This window comes from Trichechus manatus, unplaced genomic scaffold (assembly GCF_000243295.1).
Source record: "Trichechus manatus latirostris isolate Lorelei unplaced genomic scaffold, TriManLat1.0 scaffold00194, whole genome shotgun sequence".
In the NCBI taxonomy this organism is placed as follows: Eukaryota; Metazoa; Chordata; class Mammalia; order Sirenia; family Trichechidae; genus Trichechus; species Trichechus manatus.
In genome coordinates this window covers 541,630-559,843 of record NW_004444130.1, presented here as the reverse complement: position 1 = coordinate 559,843, position 18,214 = coordinate 541,630, and the positions used below count along the sequence as shown (strand labels likewise).

Sequence of the window (18,214 nt, the reverse complement as noted above, 5' to 3'; positions counted from 1 at the left end):
CTGGGTGCCATGAATAGGTTACAGGTGTGTTGAGATACTGATGTCCTCAGTCATTGGGGCAGGGTTTGGGGCAGCCTTTAGTTGGTCAACTTTGTCATGAGCAAACCCCATTCTAGACTATCCCAGTGTGCCATGTAAGTGTGGCCATTTTCTAAATGTGCTCTGACAAAAGGTTGGGAAGTACTTCCCTAGAGCTTGTTACTGTACCACCTCCAGAATCTCAATTTTAAATTCATGCATTTACCTCTATCCTCAAACTTCCATCTCTCATTCCCATACTTCACTCCCAGCTGACCCAGCTTTGACTATGCAGTTGAAGCAAGACCACAGGGAAGAGTGGAGCATCAGGTAAAAGGAATCTAGGCCCCTGAATGACCACACGGAACAGAGGAACTGCATCAACTCAGACTGCTCACCTGAGACTGTTCCGTGAAGAGATAAAATTCTCTGCATCTTCATTTGGGGATCTTTTTGTTATAGCAGTTATCCCTACCCTCACTAATGTAGTCTGCCTTTTAGTGCCTAGTCCCTATGTAGCATTGTTGACCTCTGAGAATCACAGCAGGTGAGAGTGGTAAGGGGCACAGAGACTATTAAACCCCTTCCATATTGTTGGTGAGGAACTAAGGCCCAAAGAGGTAAAGTGACGTGCCCAGTGTCATGTAGTTGGATACAGAATTAGGGCTGGGTGGGCTTTCCAAAGTACCAGGCCTATCCTTGCTGAACCACATATCCAACAACAAAACTAGCCCTGGCTCCTTGCTGAACCTTCCTCTTAGGTCCCAAGAAGAAACCAGGGTGGTTTGGGATAACTTACTCCTTTTCACCAGTCAGTTTGGCGATATATTTGACCTGTTCACGGAGCTTGCTTCCTAGTTTCTCATTGGCGATCCTGTAAGAAAATCCGCGAGAGAAAAGAGCAGCCAGTTCCCTAGCCTCCTGTGAGCAAGAGAGCAAGAGCACAAGCTGGTTGAACGGGATACTGGGTGGTCTCAACTGGCTTCTGCTGGGCCTAGACCCCTACTGAGCATTCTGCCCTCAGGGCTAGAGCCTTAGCACCTGGAGGTTGATAAGACTCTGTACTTAACTCCTGTGCAAAATCAAGTTGATCTCCAGGTGAGTTCAAGGGATCCAGGCAGTGAGCTGGATCCCAGGTTGGGAAGAGGAAGTGTGACCCATAGGTAAGCATCCCTTCCATCTTGGGGACTGGTGCATTTCAAAGTCAGCAGGGATTTCTAAACCTGCTCAAAGAGTTGAGCCCCTCTCCTTATTCCAAACCCTTGTGTGTGGGCTGAGACTGGATCAATTTCCCCGGAGGGTAGGGTGTATGTGTGTGTGACACTTCTCTGTCACATATGTGGTTCTCTAGCTCAGCCCAGGGTGTGGGACCTTTCTTTTCTGCTTATACTTACTTCTGCTCTTTAGCCCATTGCTCCACGTTGGTCATAATCTGATCATTCTCTCGGTGGAGCCTACAGTTTTCTTTGGGCATAGAGTGCGGGGTGGATCTAAGGACTTCCTGAGGCACGCAGCAGGGCTTTGATGCAAGCAGAAAAAGAGCTGGTAAGGGACCGGAAGCACAAGTCCATCACCTCCCTACTCCCAATCAGGCCTCTTTTCTCCTGCTCGGAGGAGAAAAATAGACTCTGTTGTCCATCCCCTAGGCCAGAGCTAGAGTTGCCACCCCAGGACCTCCACCCACAGCTCTTGCAGGTTGCATCCCACACGAAGGTGACCCCTGAGGAGGCACCATTTATATCAAAGAGACAGTAGATTTGTACATTTACAATAATGATTTTCAGGCTAAAGGCATTAAAGTGGCTAGTTCTAAAAAAGCAGTATGTTAAGCCAATTTTCTAACAGACGGAAGACAAATATCTTGAGCAAGGCATGCCTTTTTCTCATTTGCACAAAGGCCCTGTAGCCACCGCAAGATGTCCTCCTGCTCTGAACCTTACTGCTCAGAGAGCTGGGGATGGAGGCATGCCCAGATGGTCTCTTAGCAGATTTTACTGCTGGTTATATGGCTGCTGAAAGGGTCAGAGGGACTCTGGAGAGGAGTGACCAGTGGATTATCTGTCAGGGGAAGCTCATGTACCTGGCAGGGAGGCGGCATCAGTTTCTTCTCTGGACCTGGGCATTTGCTCTGCGGGATGTCTCTCTAACAACAAAGCCACAGGAAGATCATTGTGTTGAGACAGCTGTTGTGGCCCAGAGTACCCAGGCCCTGCTTTGTGCTGAATACAATGGGGTTGGGGTGTCCCTTCCCTGCTCCCAGGTACCCCCCACTCCCTCCCAGGGCTGTTGGGCATCCGGATGGTCGATGTATCAGAAGGGCTGGAGGAAGCCACGGAAGCTGAGCAGCACCCACACCTTCTCATCCTCAAGGAGCTTCTCTTTCAGAGCAGCCATTTCCACCTGGAATCCCATAAGCTGCTCCTCTTTGGCTGCCAGCATCTTGAGGTCATTCTTGTGCTGCCTCTGCCACTGCAGCACCTGGCTGGTCATCTCCTCCAGCTTCTTGTCGAAGACGTGCACCTGCTCAGGGATGCAAAGTGAGGAGGGAGATCCTGCCTTGCCACCCTGGACCCCAGAGGACTCATGGCAAGGTTGGAGGGTTCCTTCTTGACCTTGGGAGAATCTTTCCAAAAAAACCAAACCCATTGCCATAGAGTCAATTCTGACTCATAGTGACCCTGTAGGACAGAGTAGAACTGACCCATAGAGTTTCCAGGGCTGTAATCTTTATGGAAGCAGACTGCCACATCTTTCTTCTGCAGAGTGGCTGGTGGGTTCAAACCACTGACCTTTTGCTTAGTAGTTGAGTACTTAACTGCTGCACCACCAGGGCTCCTTAGGGACAATCTTTAGGGGGTATTTTATTTCGAATTACCAGCAGAGGGCACCCCTACCCTGTGATCTTCACTGCCTTTGCCCAACACACGCAAGAGGGTGGAGGGAGCCTGTTAGCCAGAGGGAATGGCTTAGTGGTAAATAGTTGTGTCAAAGAGGCAACCATGAGAACTGGCTAGGAAGGGCCTCACCTCTAGCTCACTCTGCTGGTGGAAGCCCTGGAGTTTTTTTAATTCCATATTGAGCTTTTTCATCCTTTCCTCATAAGCACTGATTTCATCTTCCAGCTGAGTTTTCCTCTCTTGGGTCTGCGTCAAGCTTCGGTGCAGATCTTTTGTCTCCGCGGCTGCTTGATTGAGCTTCCGGTAAAGACAAGGGCATGAGAGTGACAGCCAGAACCCTTTGGCCCTCTCTGCTGAGTCCTTAATGGAGAAGTTTCTAGTCCTCCCCACCCCGCCCCCCATCCTTTGCCCAGGGTGGTACAGCCTAGTGTCCCATAGAGAGGTGGGAAGTGACAGTGGCTGGTCTGTTCCACACCCCCCCCATATCATTGTCCCCTCACCTACCCACACACACATACACACACACACACACATATACACACACAGTTTTCAGTCCTAGTGATTGATTAGCCCAGGTAGGTACTCTGGAGCACAGGGATGGGCATGAATTCTTCAACAATCCAGGCCTCAGGTACTCATGGGCAGAAAGACTTGTTAGATTTGGCCTCCATCTTCCCCCTCCCACTCCAAAGGCTCATGAAGAAGCATGCCCTCTCTGGACTGAAATCCCTAGTTCATGCAAGAGTTTGTAGATTTGAGACAGCCCTGATGACAGCCGGTTGGGCAGGACACTGCTAACTGCCCTCTGACACTACCCTGACATTTTTCTGCAGAACAGCCCAGTGGTGAGAGGATGCGGCCCCACCTTCTCCAGGGCTTGAGTCAGGTCCTCTTGGCAGGTGGTTGCCTTCCGGGATAACTCCTCATAGGCCTCCTTACTGACCATGCTCTGGAGACAATGCTTTTCTTTCTGCTCAGCCTTGTCCAGCTGGGCCTGCAGATTCATTATGGCCTCCTTCTGCTGGGCTATCTTTAGGGAGGGAAATGTCACTGTCAGGCCGTGGAGGCATCTCTGTGTCTATAGCAGACAGACAAGACCTGGGCTATGTTCTCTCTGCACTAACCTGCAGAACAGTCAGTTATAACCCCCACATTTTCACCTTACTGTTTGTTGTCAAAGGAGAGCTGCCATTTCCAGGTACTTCTGTATACCCCTCCCCCACCTTTCCACTTCTAGTTAGCATGTTCCCCAGTACAAGGAGTACTGAACTCTGCAGCCTTTCATAAAGATCTGGAATCCAATTTTAGGTCAGGAGATGGATGCAACATTTCATTTGTGCGTTTTATGCTGCACTTAGTTCCTAACATAATTTGCTAGACTGATGTGCCATGAAAGCAGGGACCATGCGCGTTTTGTTCATTGCTGTATTCCCACCACCTATCACTCAGGGCATGGCACATAATAGGTGCTCAGTAAATACTAAATGACTTTTTGGGGACTGAATGAAACATTGCATTGAGCAATGTTTGGAGTTAGGGATGAACTGAATAAATTAGCTTTGAATTAAATACACCTTTTTGGAATTTAAGTGTGTTTAAAATCTTAAGTCTGTGTCTTACACTTAGCAATAAGGATTCATGGTATAATTAAAAGGGAATTGAGATCTGGAGTTAGAGGATCTGGGTTGAGATCCTAGTTCTGTCATTTACTTAATTTCTCTGAGCCTCAGTTTACTCATCTGTGAACTGGGATAATTTCAACTCCTTCACAGAGTTCTGGTAATGATCAAATGAGATTGATGTATGTAAAAAGGGCTTTTAAGGCATAAGTCACTATATAACTGAGTTATTATCATGAATATGCTGAGTAACTAGTTATCTTGTTATATACTTCAGTACAGAACAGGGATCTATTTTTACGTCTGGAAGCAGGAGGGAGACCTTAGGCTTCTGTTCTTTGGTATGGCCGAAGAACACCTGCATCCTCATGTGGCCACACACACAGACACACAATTTTTTGGGGTTTTATTGCTTTTTCCCTAGTAACTTCTCAGTGCGTGAAGTTATTACTTTTTTAGATGGGCATTTGAGTTTCTTTGACCCCAGGAATAAGTGAGATGAAAAATGTTAGATTGGACTTCTGACCCTACATTTTCCATGCCGTAGGAGTAAAACTATTCCTAAGGTTGAAATAATTTGGTCTTCTAGAAATAGAAGTGCATCTTTTCTGGGGATTGCTGAAAAACATAGAGTCAACTGGGGAGTCATTTGAGAAACTAGAATTCACTGTAGGTTCTTGATAAGTGGTGGCCTCACTGTGGAGGTGGGATACTAAACAGAAGGGTGGTGAAGAAAATCATAATGTTAGAAGCTAAAATGGATGCTTTATTCTAAATTTCTCTAAATTTATTCTAATTTAGCTTGGAGAGAAAGATACTTAAAAATATATATGTATATATATATAAACTACAGAATCAGGAGTTCTAATAAAAATTCTAATAAAAGATCTACTCCCTCATCAGCCAAAGGCATTAGGTCTAGATGGTTTTATAGGTGAATTCCACTAAGCCATTCTTGATTCCACTCTTTCTTTCACGTCCATTCCATCAGCTATTCTGGTCAATCCTGCTGTTAAATTATGCCCTGAATTTCCTCACTTCCATCTTCACTGATACCACTCTAGTGTGGAATGCAGTAGCCTCCTAATTGGTCTCCTTACTTCCACACCTACTCCTCCCTCACAGTACATTTCCATACATTAGTCAGTTATAGTTTAAAAATGTAAAAACTTACCAATAATTTTCCCCTCCCCTTTGAGGAAATCCCATCAATGGAATTCTGAAATTAATGCTTTTATTTCCACTTTTACATGGCTATATTTATTTTGGCAAATGTGACAATAGGCCCATAATAAATACTTTAGTATTCCTTATATTCAGGAAGGATCTGAGGGACTCAGACCTCAACTCTGGATCACACTAATACAGAAATTTGTATTTCTGGAGAACAAAACTACAGAAATATCAGTTCCTTAGACCTGTGCTATCTAATATAGTAGCCACTAGCCACATATGGTTTCTTACATTTAAATAAAATTATAATTATTTAATGTTAATTAAAATTATACATTTAGTTCCTTAGTCATAGTAAACCACATTCCAAGCACTCAATAGCCACATGTGGCTAGTGGCTACTGTATTGGAGAACTCAGATATAGAACTTTTCCATAATTGCAGAAAGTTTACTGGGCTGCGCTGTCCTTATGCTTAGTATGTTGTTGTTATTGTTGTTGTTGTATGCAGTCAAGTCGCTTTAGATTCATAATGACCTTATATGACAGAGTAGAACTGCCCCTGGGGTTTCCTAGGCTGTACTCTTTATGGGAGCAGATCTCCAGGTCTTTTCTCCTGTAGAACCTCCAGTGGATTCAAACTACCAGCCTTTCAGTTAGTAGCCAAGTGCTTAACGATTACACCACCAGGGCTCCTTAGTATAATCATACTATTTTAAGATCTTTTTTTTTTTTTTTTTACATTACAAAAGAATCAGAGTTGCTTGTTCTCTTATTTGTAATCAAGAGACCATCTACCAAGCTGCTATATTTGTTTCTTGCCCAGAAAAATGGCTTGTATTCAGCTGCGGAAAGTATTGTTGTTCATGATGAAGGGGAAAGAGGGCAAGCATTACAGCCAGATGATCCAAGTTCAAATCCTGGTTTATGCCATCACTAATTAGTGACTTTGGGCCTCAGTCATTCTTCCATCTGTAAACGGAGGTTGTCACAGTAATATGTATCTTGTTGGGAGTAAGCAGATGGCAGGCATATAAAGGACTTAAGTAGACAGTCAATAAATGATAACTGAATTTAAGCACAGTGCCTAGCATAGATCAGATCCATTCACTCTGTCGTCCTTACTTCTGTAATGAAAAATAACCATCTCTTCTTCAATCCTTTTTTTTTTTGTGCTTTAGGACTAGTTTTGGAAGTATTCCCTAGAAAATTGCCTTGAACAACTGACTCACTCAACTCTGGTCTAACATTTGACATTGGAAGGGTTGATGCCAAAGCCCAGGTGGTTTGAGGGCTCCACAAGACGCTAAAGAAAACCTTCTTGGTTTCTTTAAAACATGTGAAAGAAACGTATTTTTAGCTCAGCACCACAGGAGGCATAGCTGGCTGGGCGGTGAGTTGCATTTCTGTGGTGGAAGAGAGATAGATGCAGGTTCAGGACAAGGGTCACAGGACTCAAGTTTTTTACCCCCTGGGGTTCCTATCTACTCACCTCTTTATTCAGCTCTTGGACCATTTGTTGGGTGCTGTTGTGTTTGCTGACAGAGGTATCTAGTTGTGTAGAATAATGCACCAGCTCTGCTCGGAGATTTTCATTTTCCTCCTGCAGCTTCCTCAAGTTGTCCTTAGACTGCTCCCCCATTAAAGAACAAAGTCCAGAAAAGAGTTGTTATCTGCAGGCTCCTATAAAAGCTCCACTCCTCCCCACACTCAGGGTTCCATTCTTCACCCTGTAGAATCTTAGGCCTTCTGTCTTCTCCTCACTCACCTTTTAGGCTTTCTCACAAATGCCCTCCCTTCTCTTCTGCGGTCTGAGCACCCAAGGCTTCTGCATCCCTTGAGGCCTGGCTAGGTTCATGTTGCCCCTGGGTTCATGACCCTGACTCTCCCCAGATTCTCTTTCTCACCATCTTTTCTCTCTTTCTTTCTTCCTGTCGGAATGCCTCAAGTTCTTGCTCCAGCATTTTCTCCTGTTCTTTGCTCTTTTTCAACTGCAGCCGTTTCTCCTCCAGTAACCTTTTTACCTCCTGAAGCTCATCTTCTAGATTGTCTTTGGTGGAGGCTTGCTCTTTGTTCTGAGAAAATAAAGACTGGGTTGGAAGATAGTCTTAGATTATACTATATATGGGAAAAAATACAAACAATTGCACACAGGGAGTGGCTGAAATAAACATGAGGATAACTCCATTGTTATATGTTGTTATTGTCGTTAGGTGCTGTCAAGTTGGTTCTGACTCATAGCAACCCTATGTACAACAGAATGAAACATTGCCCAGTCCTGCGCCATCCTCAAAATTGTTGCTATGTTTGAGCCTGCTGTTGCAGCCACTGTGTCAATGCATCTTGTTGAGGGTGTTCCTCTCTTTCGCTGACTGTCTACCAAGCATGATGTCCTTCTCCAGGGACTAGTCCCTTCTGATAACATGTCCAAAGTAAGTGAGCCAATTTATTTTACTTATAGATCTAATTCCTATGGCATCAACCTTCTCTCCCACTTACCCACCAAATCTTTTCACGTAGAATACTCTTTGAATAAAGTTAAAAAAAACTTAGAAAAGAACAAAAAGTATAATTCACACATCAAAGACTTTAAATTGACTAACAAGGATAGTTTTCAAATCTTAGACAGAACAACATTGTCATTTGCCTACTTCTAAGCTTAACCCTTGGAAATGCCTATTATTGGTTGTGACAACTGGTGCTGAGTGGCGGACTTAGCATTCTAACACAAATTCTGGACAATTAGTTTGCAGTGGATTGGTGGTGACATCATCCTGAATAAAGCCCAGTATATTTTAATCTTAGACAGAGGACATGTTTGGACTGGCTGCCTACTTGTCCTTCATACCTGGTGCTGAATCTGTTTCATACGCTCTAGGGTGTCATTCAGCTTCGTTTCCAGCTCATCCACTGTCTTCTGCAGCTGCTTCTTTTCTTTGTCTGAAATTTCAAACTTCCTTTTTGTCTCAGAGAGTTCTGATGTCAGCTCATCTATTTGTTCCCTAAAACAAAATAACAAACCAGAAGCAACAGGAGGATGGACTTTAGTGCATGTGTTGGGGACTGTGGAGATGACCCCATGGGGAGTCCTTCCTATCCCACTCCTGGGCACCTGCCCATAGGTGGCCCTGGTTGGCTCACAAGGCATGGCCTCTCTGTAAGTGTGAGCCCGTGGTACCTGTTGGATGCTAGTTGTTCTTTAGCCATCAAGAACTCCTTCTGTTGCTTCTGAAGGTCTTTCTGTAGTTCTTGGATGGTATCTTCTTTCTGCCTGTCCAGGGTAATGTAGCTTTGAAGTTTCCTCTGGGAATCCTCCAGCTTGCTCTCAGCCAGAAAGGCCTGTTCTTTATATTGGGCTGCTCGCTGAGCTGCAGAGACAGGAGACAAGCTGGGGCCTATGCATGTGGGAAGAGAGTATGTGTGAAACTCTCATAGATCAGACTCTCAAATAAGACTGGCCCAAAAGTCTGTTCTTTCATTTTTTGACCTACTTCAATTCCCAGTCTATCCTCATTTCTCTTTATTTCATTATCACTCCTAAAGAGTGCTATTAAATTATCTCTCTTCAACTATCCCCCAGCCATGTTCTGCTTCTTGACCAAAATTAAACAAACTGGTAGAAATTACTCAGTGTCTCCTGTGTGTCTCATTATGTCCTCAGTGACCAGTCCTGACCCTTGTAGAGTTTAGAGTCTAGTGAGGGAGCTATAACTGGCCCACCTGGTGTAGAGAACACTGTAATATTTAATTCACATGACTGTAAACTCAAGAAGAGTGATCAGTGTGTGCCAGAATAGCTGGAGATGGACTTATGGAGGAACAAAAGTTGAGCTGAGCCTTACAAGAAGTAGGAGGAAGGAAATTCCAGGTGGGAGAATTGTAAGCATGAACATGTGGTAGAGGGAGTGGGGAAGGTTTTTGGGAAGAGGCTGAAAAGAGGCCAGTTTAATTGGAAAGGAAAGTGAAGAGGAGTGGTGGGAAAGAGTTGAGTAAGTGGGTGGATTAGTGTACAATTTGGCGTTTTTCAATAGGTTCACAAAGTTGAGCAATCATCATCCTTATCTAATTCCAGAATATTTTCATCACCTCCAAAAGAAATCTTATACCCAAGGCAAGAAGTTATTGGTGACCCTCTGAGAAGTCAGTTTCAGCAGAGGGTTGAGTACACAATCCACAGTGCAAGCTCTGAAGAGTATGTGCTCAGAGGCAAAAAGGAGAGAGAGGGAAATAAAAACCAGGGAAGGTAAGAGCAAATTGTGTGATGAAGGAATGTAGGGCAAAGTAGCAAAGGACAGAGCCCTATTCTTCCTGTGGGGTGTGTGAATCCAGCAATTCATTTTCCCAAACACAGCACCTGCTATGTGGTGGGGGCTTCAGAGAGGAGGTGAGGTTGAGGGTGAGTAAAGGAGTTCAAGAAGGTCATAACCTCTGGGAGATATATGATAAGACCAGAGAAGATTTGGTGTGAGAAATTCGGGAATGGGGGAGGGGGTAGGGGGGATAGTGGCAATTTAGAAAGAGACAGGGTCTCCTCTAACTCAATGAGTTAGAAGTGTGGTGGGATAGCTGCTTGCTGGGAGCCTCACCAGCCAACTTCTGCTGCTGTTTGGCCTCTTCAAGACTGTTCTTCAGCTTCTGGAACTCTGCACGCAGGGCCTCACAGTTGTCCTGATTAGCATCCAGTTTGTGTTCTGTTGTCATGAGTTGCTGCTTCTGGAGCTCCATCTCCTTGTTTTTGAGGGCATCCCAAGTCTGTGCTAGTTCCTTCTCTAGCTTGTGCAGCTTTTCGTTGTTCTCTTGGAGGGCCTGAGAGGAGTAAAATGTGAATGCTGATAAAGGCCTGAGTGGCAGCATGGTGAAATCAGTTAGAAATTGTCTTGAGCCGTGGTCTAAGCCAACCGCGTACAAGCCACCTTCATCTGTCTCTTGGACATTGCAAGAGCCTCCTAACTGTGCTCCCTGCCTCTACCCCTGTGTCCTTCCAGGCTATTCTCAACAGAACAGCCAGAGGGGTCCTTTAGAAGTACAAGTCAGATCTTCTCACTCCTCTGGCAGAACCCTCCAGTGGCTTCCATGTCACGCAGAAAAAAGCAAAGTTTTACAACAGCCTCCTGGAATGCTCATAATCTGGTCCTTGGCTACCTGTCTGACCTCGCCTCCTACCATCCACTCCGCCCCTGCTTCAGACACACTGGCCTCCTGGAACACACTAAGTAGGCTTAGGGTATAGAGTGTTTGTACTTGCTATTCCCTCTGCCTGGAATATCCTTTCTCAAGACCTTTGCCTGGGTGGCTCCCTCACTTCATTCAAATCTATGCCCAAATGTTACCTTATTTGAGAGGCTTTCCCTGATCACTCTCTATAAAACAGCCACCAGACTACTCACTCCATCCCCTTCTCGGAGTTATTTTTCTTCATAGGGATTTATCAATACCTGACATTATATTATAATCTAATTTTGTTGACTTGTTTATTGTCTCTCTCCCCCAACTGAAATGTAAGCTCTAGGAGAGTAGGGATACTGTATGTTTTCGTACATTCTTAGTGCCTAGAACAGTGCTTGGCACATCATAGGTGCTCAAAAAATACTTGTTGAGTGAATATATGAATGACTTGCATCTGTTTATCCAGACGCCTTGCTTCTTGTCATCATCCCTCCAAATGCCTCTGTTTTGCCTGATGGATCTCCTTCACACCTTGAAGCAGGAGGTTTTAATGACCAGCTAATCAATCAATTAGATTATTTTGAATAGCTCTGATAAAAGTTAAGAGCTGGAATTATACTGACTACAAAAGCTTGCATTGGTTTCATAACCTTTCTGTTCTTGGTCCATTTCTAGGCTTCTTCAGGAACTTGATTTATGTAGGGAACTACAGATCTTCTAGGGCATGTATAACCAGTTGCTGTTGATTCTCGCTTACGGCAACCCCATGAGTGTCATGTCAGAGTAGAACTGTGCTCCACAGACTTTTCAATGGCTGATTTTTTGAAAGTAGATCACCAGGCCTCTTTTTCAAGGAGCCTCTGGGTAGTTAGCAGCTGAGTGTGTTAATTGTTTACACCACTCAAACCAAACCAAACCAAAACAAAACTAAACCTGTTGCAGTCAAGTCGATTCCAGCTCGTAGCGACACTATAGGACAGATTAGGACCGCCCCATAGGGTTTCCAGGGAGGCTGGTGAATTCAAACTGCTGATCTTTTGGTTAGTAGCTGAACTCTTAACCACTGCATCACCAGGGCTCTTTACACCACTGAGGGACTCCTAAAAGTTAATACTATAGGATAAATGCTACAGAGCCCCATCAATATTTCCAAACTACCTGATTTGCATATTCATAAGATATTTGTTATTAAAAAACTTGAAATTCACTTGAAATTCTTAGTAAGGCTAAGAAACTACTACATTATTTTATGGCAGTTCCCTCCATTATAGAAAAAAGAAAAAAATATATAAGGGACAATGCAAGTAAATGTGCCCCAAACTTTCTTGGTACCTTGCAGGGCTGGGGACGAACTTCTTTTGTAAAGAGTCAATATCTCTATTATGGGTCCTGGCTAGTCATATTGATTCATGCTGTAAGAAATACCAGAGAAGGGCTCAGGATTGTCTCTGGGCCTGAAAGCCACATCTCATGGGCATGTGTTGATGCTCCCAAAGCAATCACAGTGGCTGGAGACTGCAGTGTGGGCTTTTCTCCAGGCACGGCCCTTAGGCCTCACACCTGCCCCTATTGGGGCTCCCACCAGACTGCTCCTTGCCTCACCCTGTCTTTCTCTGAAGCAAACTGTTGGATCTCACAGAACCGCCACTCCATCTCCTGCAGTCGCCATTGCAGGTGGGAGGCCTCCTTATCCTTCCTCTCTATCTGGGCAGATGTCTCCTCCCGTAGCGCGTGCAGTTCCAGCTCTAGCTTCATCATGTCTACAATGGGATGAGACAGAGCGCTGCCCTCCTCTGAACCCCTCCTAGCTCAGAGGAGGGCTCAGCTTCCTTATGGTTCCCCCCATGTGACCTACCAACTGTGGCTTACCCTTCATGATGTTCTTCTTCTGTTCTGACACCACTTCTAGCTCCATTCTCAAGTCCTTCACAAGGTTCTGGTACTCCTCCACATGCAGGCACTGGCTGTCTTTCTGCTCCTGCAGGTGCTTCAGTATCTGGCAGATGAAAGAAGGGCAGGGCAGGATGAGGACATGGGGGAAGAACCTTTTCCAAAATGTCCAATGTCCGGAATAGGCAAATCCATGGGGACAGAAAATAGATTAGTGGTTGCAGGGTCTGGGGAAGGGACGAATGGGGAGTGACTGCTGTTGTTGTTGTTCGTTGCTTGAATCGATCCAGACTCATGGCGACTGCATATGTTACATGTGTTACTGCTCTATAGGGTTTTCTTGGCTGTGATCTTAGTGGAAGCAGATTGCCAGGCCTTTTCTTCCACGGTAGAGTAGGAGGAGATTAGGGAGGTAGTTGGTAGTGAGATCACATAGGGCTTATGGTCCCTTGGCTAGAACTTTGGCTTCTACGCTGAAGGAGAGGGGAATGGGCTTTAATCAAGAGAAGGCAGAAACATGTGAATGAGGAGGAACAATTAGTTGCCTGGGCATTAAGGGATGCTGGGGAGTGTTATTTTCATAATTTCAGAGTTGAAGCGGAGGAGGGCTGCAGCATGAAGACAGGAGGTGACAGCTGGAGAAATACAGAGTAATCACCATAGGCCCATGTGTGAGCCCTGCAGGGAATCAAAGCTCCATGCCAGCTGTTCCAATTTAGGGGTGGAGAAGACTGCTGAAGTAAACTGTGACATGGATAGTCTAATTTCTAATAGAACATCAGGTAACATGAAGGCTTTGGATAGCAAATATAAAATAGCTGGGGAAGGTGTATTCTGGTTCTTGGAGAGGTCTGTATGATTTTTAAAAATTGAGTGTTATGAGATCTTGCTGTAGGTCGGGATGTGGAGCTGACCTTTAAAGTAAATATTGACAGAGGTCCAAGGAGGAACCACAAAGTCAATAGTGATCCCTCATTCATCCAAACTTTCTGGGGCCATTAACTCATTAGAAGAACCCTTGGGGAGCTTATATGTTTCATTTGGTCCCTCTGCCATCCCCCTTTGGCCATATTTCAGTATCACATCTTGGAGCATGCAGGCATGCCACCATCTGCCCACAGCAGGATCCATGTGGTTGGCTTTGCCCTGTCCTTAAGTTACAGGCATGACTTACTTAAGACAGGACCTCACCTAGGATGGAACTTGACCTACATTCAGAGTTTTGACTATTGGTTCGTCAAATCTTACCATTTGTTTACATCATCTAAATGCTTATTCATGATTAGAATCAACATTTGAGATTGCTTAGAATTTTTCAAGCATAGAGTTTTCAAAAAAAGGGGGGGGGAGGTATTAAATTATACACTGTTTCATAAATTTGCTACTTTTCAACTCCAACCAGAAACCAGAAGGTTGGATGGTCCTTTGGAATCTAGCTAGTCAACAGGAGTTTCTACCTTGTTTAAGTGTACTGTTGAAAGTGGGTTAAGAGATACATGCACTTCTTTTTTTGTGTGTGTTTATATTTCTTTTTTAAAAAATTTTTTATTGTGCATTAGGTGAAAGGAGATACATGCACTTCTAACACTCAGTTCTAAAATCTAATGCTGCCAGACAAACTATTTGGGACTTAAAAAAACAAAACCCAAACCCATTGCCATCAAGTCGATCCAACTCATAGCGACCCTATAGGACAGAGTAGGGTTTGGCTTGGAAGCCCCTATAGGGTTTCCTAGGCTGTAAATTTTTACAGAAGCAGACTGCCACATCTTTCTCCTGCAGAGGGGCTGGTGTGTTCAAACGGCCAACCTTTCAGTTAGCAGCCCAGTGCTTAACCACTGTGCCACCAGGGCTCCTCCTATTCAGGACTTAGCATACATTATATATCGCATATAATGTGACAGTGCCAGCCAAGGTCACACAGATCGTAAGCAGGAAATCTCAAAATCAAACCCAGCTCTGCCTTACTCCACTAGGAACAAATAAGCAAAAGTTGGCCACCTTTTTCATATCTTCACAGTCTTCTGAAGAGCAAGGAGGATGTCTGTGGGTGGCTTTATAGGAAACAAAGTCTGCTTGTAATTTTATCAAAGACTCTTCACGCTCCAAAACCTGGAACCGAACACAGGTCAGTCATGCTGAATTATCAACGTAACGTGTTTATTACTACTACTATTTCTGCAGGGTGTTCCTCTTTAAAGCTCAAAGTTTGTTATAGCATTACACAATTCTTCACACACCTCCTGTGGGGTTGATAGGGAGAAGGAATTATGTCCTCAATTTTATATCAAGGTTCACTAAGGCATGAGAATGATTTATCTAGAGTTGTCAGTAGCCACATTTTGTACTCTCTCCTGAACTCTGTGTGGTCTAGTTTATGAGGCAGGAGAAGATTCGTTGGAGGCTATGATGGAAAGATGGAAGTACCATATTTTTACACAAATAATGTGCGCCTTCTATGTTTGTTTACCAACTACTCCCTGCCCCGCTGCGAGGTATTTTTGTAAGCATGCTATACTAATTTTTTTTTTTACAGCAACATGTAAAAAAATTAGCATAGTGGGCACTTATGAAAATACCTCTTGGGCAAAAGCAGCGAGGGAGCAGTTGGCAAATAAATGTAGAAGGCGCGTGTTACTTGAGTAAAAATATGGTAATTCTCAAAGGACAGTATTCAAGATTCAAGAATTAAAGAAGGAAGTTTCTTATGGAGTGGATGAGTGTGTATGTAACTTTTTCTGAAAATTAAAAAAACATGAAATTTTTATTGTTTGTTGAAAATAATTCAAACAAAATCTGAGCATCTAAACTAAGTGAAAATCTCCTCTCCACTTATTCTCCCCCTCCCTCACTTCATTCAGGGTATTACTGATAATTTACTATATATTTACTTCTACATTATGATCAGAGTTTTTTTTTAAAATAAGGTATAGTATAAGAAATTTCACGAGTCTTGGTAAAAGAGATTAATTTAGGTGACTCTTTTCCCTTCCTTTCCTCATGGCTTTATTTTGGGTCTCTCGGAAAAGTGTTTTGGAAGACAGCACTTACCAAAGCATTACTGCAGGCCAGTTTATTTCGAAGTTCCTGAATTAGATCATCCTGTTCAGAGACCTTTTGCCAGACTTCAGACAGTCGTTTCAGGGTCTCCTGATGGTCTTGAATCATGCAGGGAGAAGAGTACATACGCACCTTTGGATGATCACCCTTGTTCTCGGGCTCCTGGGATATTTAAAAATAATAGATTGGTTTTGTTTATAATTTGTGACCTAACTTCAGAATACCTTGAGCATGGAAAATCTCTAGACCTATATTCTAAAAGTATACATTCATATTTGTGAATCATAATTTCCTTAAAAAAAGAAAAAAATTTAACTAGTGCATACTTAATGATAAAAAGTTCAGACAGTTCACAAGTTCACAAAACAGTTCACAAAAGTAAGTTTTCCTCTATCTTGACCCTCTATAACTCAGGTCCCCTCCTCTAAGACAGTCGATGCTATCAATTTTTTGGGTATCATTCCAGGGATATTTTATGCATATTTGAGGATACATGTATATAACCCCTTAGTTTCTTTTCCTACACAAATGAAAGTCTTCTACATAGTACTTTAAACATTGTTTTCCCTTGACAATTTATTTTAGATATTTTCCATATTATTACATATAGATCTATCTTACTCTTTCTTAAAAAAATAATTTCAAATTATACAAATAGTACATGTATATCTTAACTTTATAAAATGTGGTAACATTACAAGTAAGTCTAAATATCTTTGACTACCACCTCTAATCCTAGTCTCTGCTCTGTTCTCCAGTGATAACAATTTGTGCATATCATTCTAGAACTTTATCTATACTTTTACATACATGGAAATATATCTGTAGAACACATATAATATTATAGTCTTTTTAAAGCATAAAACTTGATTTTTTTTTTCACTCAACAAGATGTCTTAGAGATCTATCCATGTTAGAGCACATGTGCTTCTATATTGCCCTTTTTAATCGCTTTTAAATATGTTTATCCAGTTCCCAGCTGATGGACATGTAGGTTATTTCTAGGATTTTGCTGAAACAAAGTTGAAACAAATATTTTTGTACATAAACCTTTGAGTACCTATTCTGGTATATGTGTAGATTAAATTCATAGAAGTACAACTGCTAGAACAAAGGATATTTAAAATTTTGATAAATATTGCATAATTGCCCTTCAAAGTGATTTTACCAAGTGATACCCTCTTCAATAATATATGAGTATGCCTGTTTTCCTAAAACATAGGGGTTCTTTTTGTTGTTTTGTTTTAAATCTTTCCCTGGATCATCTGAAATCATGCACGAAGGTTACTACTCTCTCATTGGTCTGAACCAATAATGGGGCAGACTGATACAGTCAAACAGGAGCAAAAAGTTCATTCATTTACATTTTACATTCTAGTTTGGAAGGTAGTTCCTTTCCCTATTAAACTTGCCTCCCTAACTGCTCTTTTTCAGGCAAAGTTAGAATTAGTTTGTGTTCACTGAGCATGAAAGCTGCCCATGGGCATGCTGTAGGAAGGCCAATCAGAAGTCTAAAATTGACCATAATTATATAATTTAGTGTATAAAAGAGCAAAGGAATAGGAAGTGTAATAGAAAGTTAAGAAACAGGAAGAAGAGATCTACAGGTTCTGATATCTTTTTAATACTACAGGATGAAAAATAGGAATTAATTTAAAAGTAATAGAAGAAAAATTCCCTGAACTGAAGAAGAATGTAAGTATTCAGATTAAAAGGGTCCATTAAGTATTGAAAGTCTTAATGAAAAGCAAACTAAAACCACCCAGAGTCTAAAACCTCCAGAGCTCAAAGAAACAAAATAGGGTATCTACAAAGAATGAGAAACAGATTGATATCTGACAACTCTTTTTAAATACTGGATAGTATAAGATAATGCAGCAATATCTTCAAAGACTTAAGAGAAGATGCTTTTGAAAGTTTCTATACACAGCCAAACTAGCATTCAAAGATGATGGCAAAATAAATCTTATTCAGATATAGAAATATTCAGAAATTTTACACCCACAGCCGTTTCTGAAAGAATTAACAAGGAGTTATTTCAGCAAAAGAAAAAATACAAGAATGCAGAAGATGTAGAGTATACTGCTCTGCTATGTAATGGGTAAAACTTAGCTTTATCTGTAATATTAAAAAAAAAAATCGCTGTTTCTATGTTATATAAACAGTTCCAGAGAACAGAAAAAGACAAAAGTTTCCAACTCCTTCTATTAGGGTAGCATAGTCCACATATCAATATGATGAGAGCACAAAAATTTTTTTTATTGTTGTGCTTTAAGTGAAAGTTTACAATTCCAGTTAGTCTCTCATACAAAAATTTTTACATACATTGCTATGTGACCCTAGTTGCTCTCCCTATACTGTAACAGCACACTCCTCCTTTTCACCCCAGATT

At 42.6% G+C, this 18,214-nt stretch overlaps 1 protein-coding gene across 1 annotated transcript in view; it reads right to left on the bottom strand.

Moving 5' to 3' along the window:
• Positions 1-18,214, bottom strand: part of PMFBP1 (polyamine modulated factor 1 binding protein 1) — a 29,220-nt gene that overhangs the window by 2,949 nt on the left and 8,057 nt on the right. Inside the window, exons 3-16 of the mRNA XM_023741865.1 lie at positions 15,814-15,984; positions 14,764-14,874; positions 12,742-12,868; positions 12,475-12,632; positions 10,293-10,512; positions 8,885-9,074; positions 8,555-8,708; positions 7,614-7,781; positions 7,199-7,336; positions 3,781-3,945; positions 3,045-3,212; positions 2,374-2,538; positions 1,413-1,537; positions 818-892 (exon numbers count right to left, since the gene is read on the bottom strand). Of these exons, the coding sequence (XP_023597633.1) occupies positions 818-892; positions 1,413-1,537; positions 2,374-2,538; positions 3,045-3,212; positions 3,781-3,945; positions 7,199-7,336; positions 7,614-7,781; positions 8,555-8,708; positions 8,885-9,074; positions 10,293-10,512; positions 12,475-12,632; positions 12,742-12,868; positions 14,764-14,874; positions 15,814-15,984 (2,135 nt within the window). The remainder of the gene's footprint in view (positions 1-817; positions 893-1,412; positions 1,538-2,373; positions 2,539-3,044; positions 3,213-3,780; positions 3,946-7,198; positions 7,337-7,613; positions 7,782-8,554; positions 8,709-8,884; positions 9,075-10,292; positions 10,513-12,474; positions 12,633-12,741; positions 12,869-14,763; positions 14,875-15,813; positions 15,985-18,214) is intronic.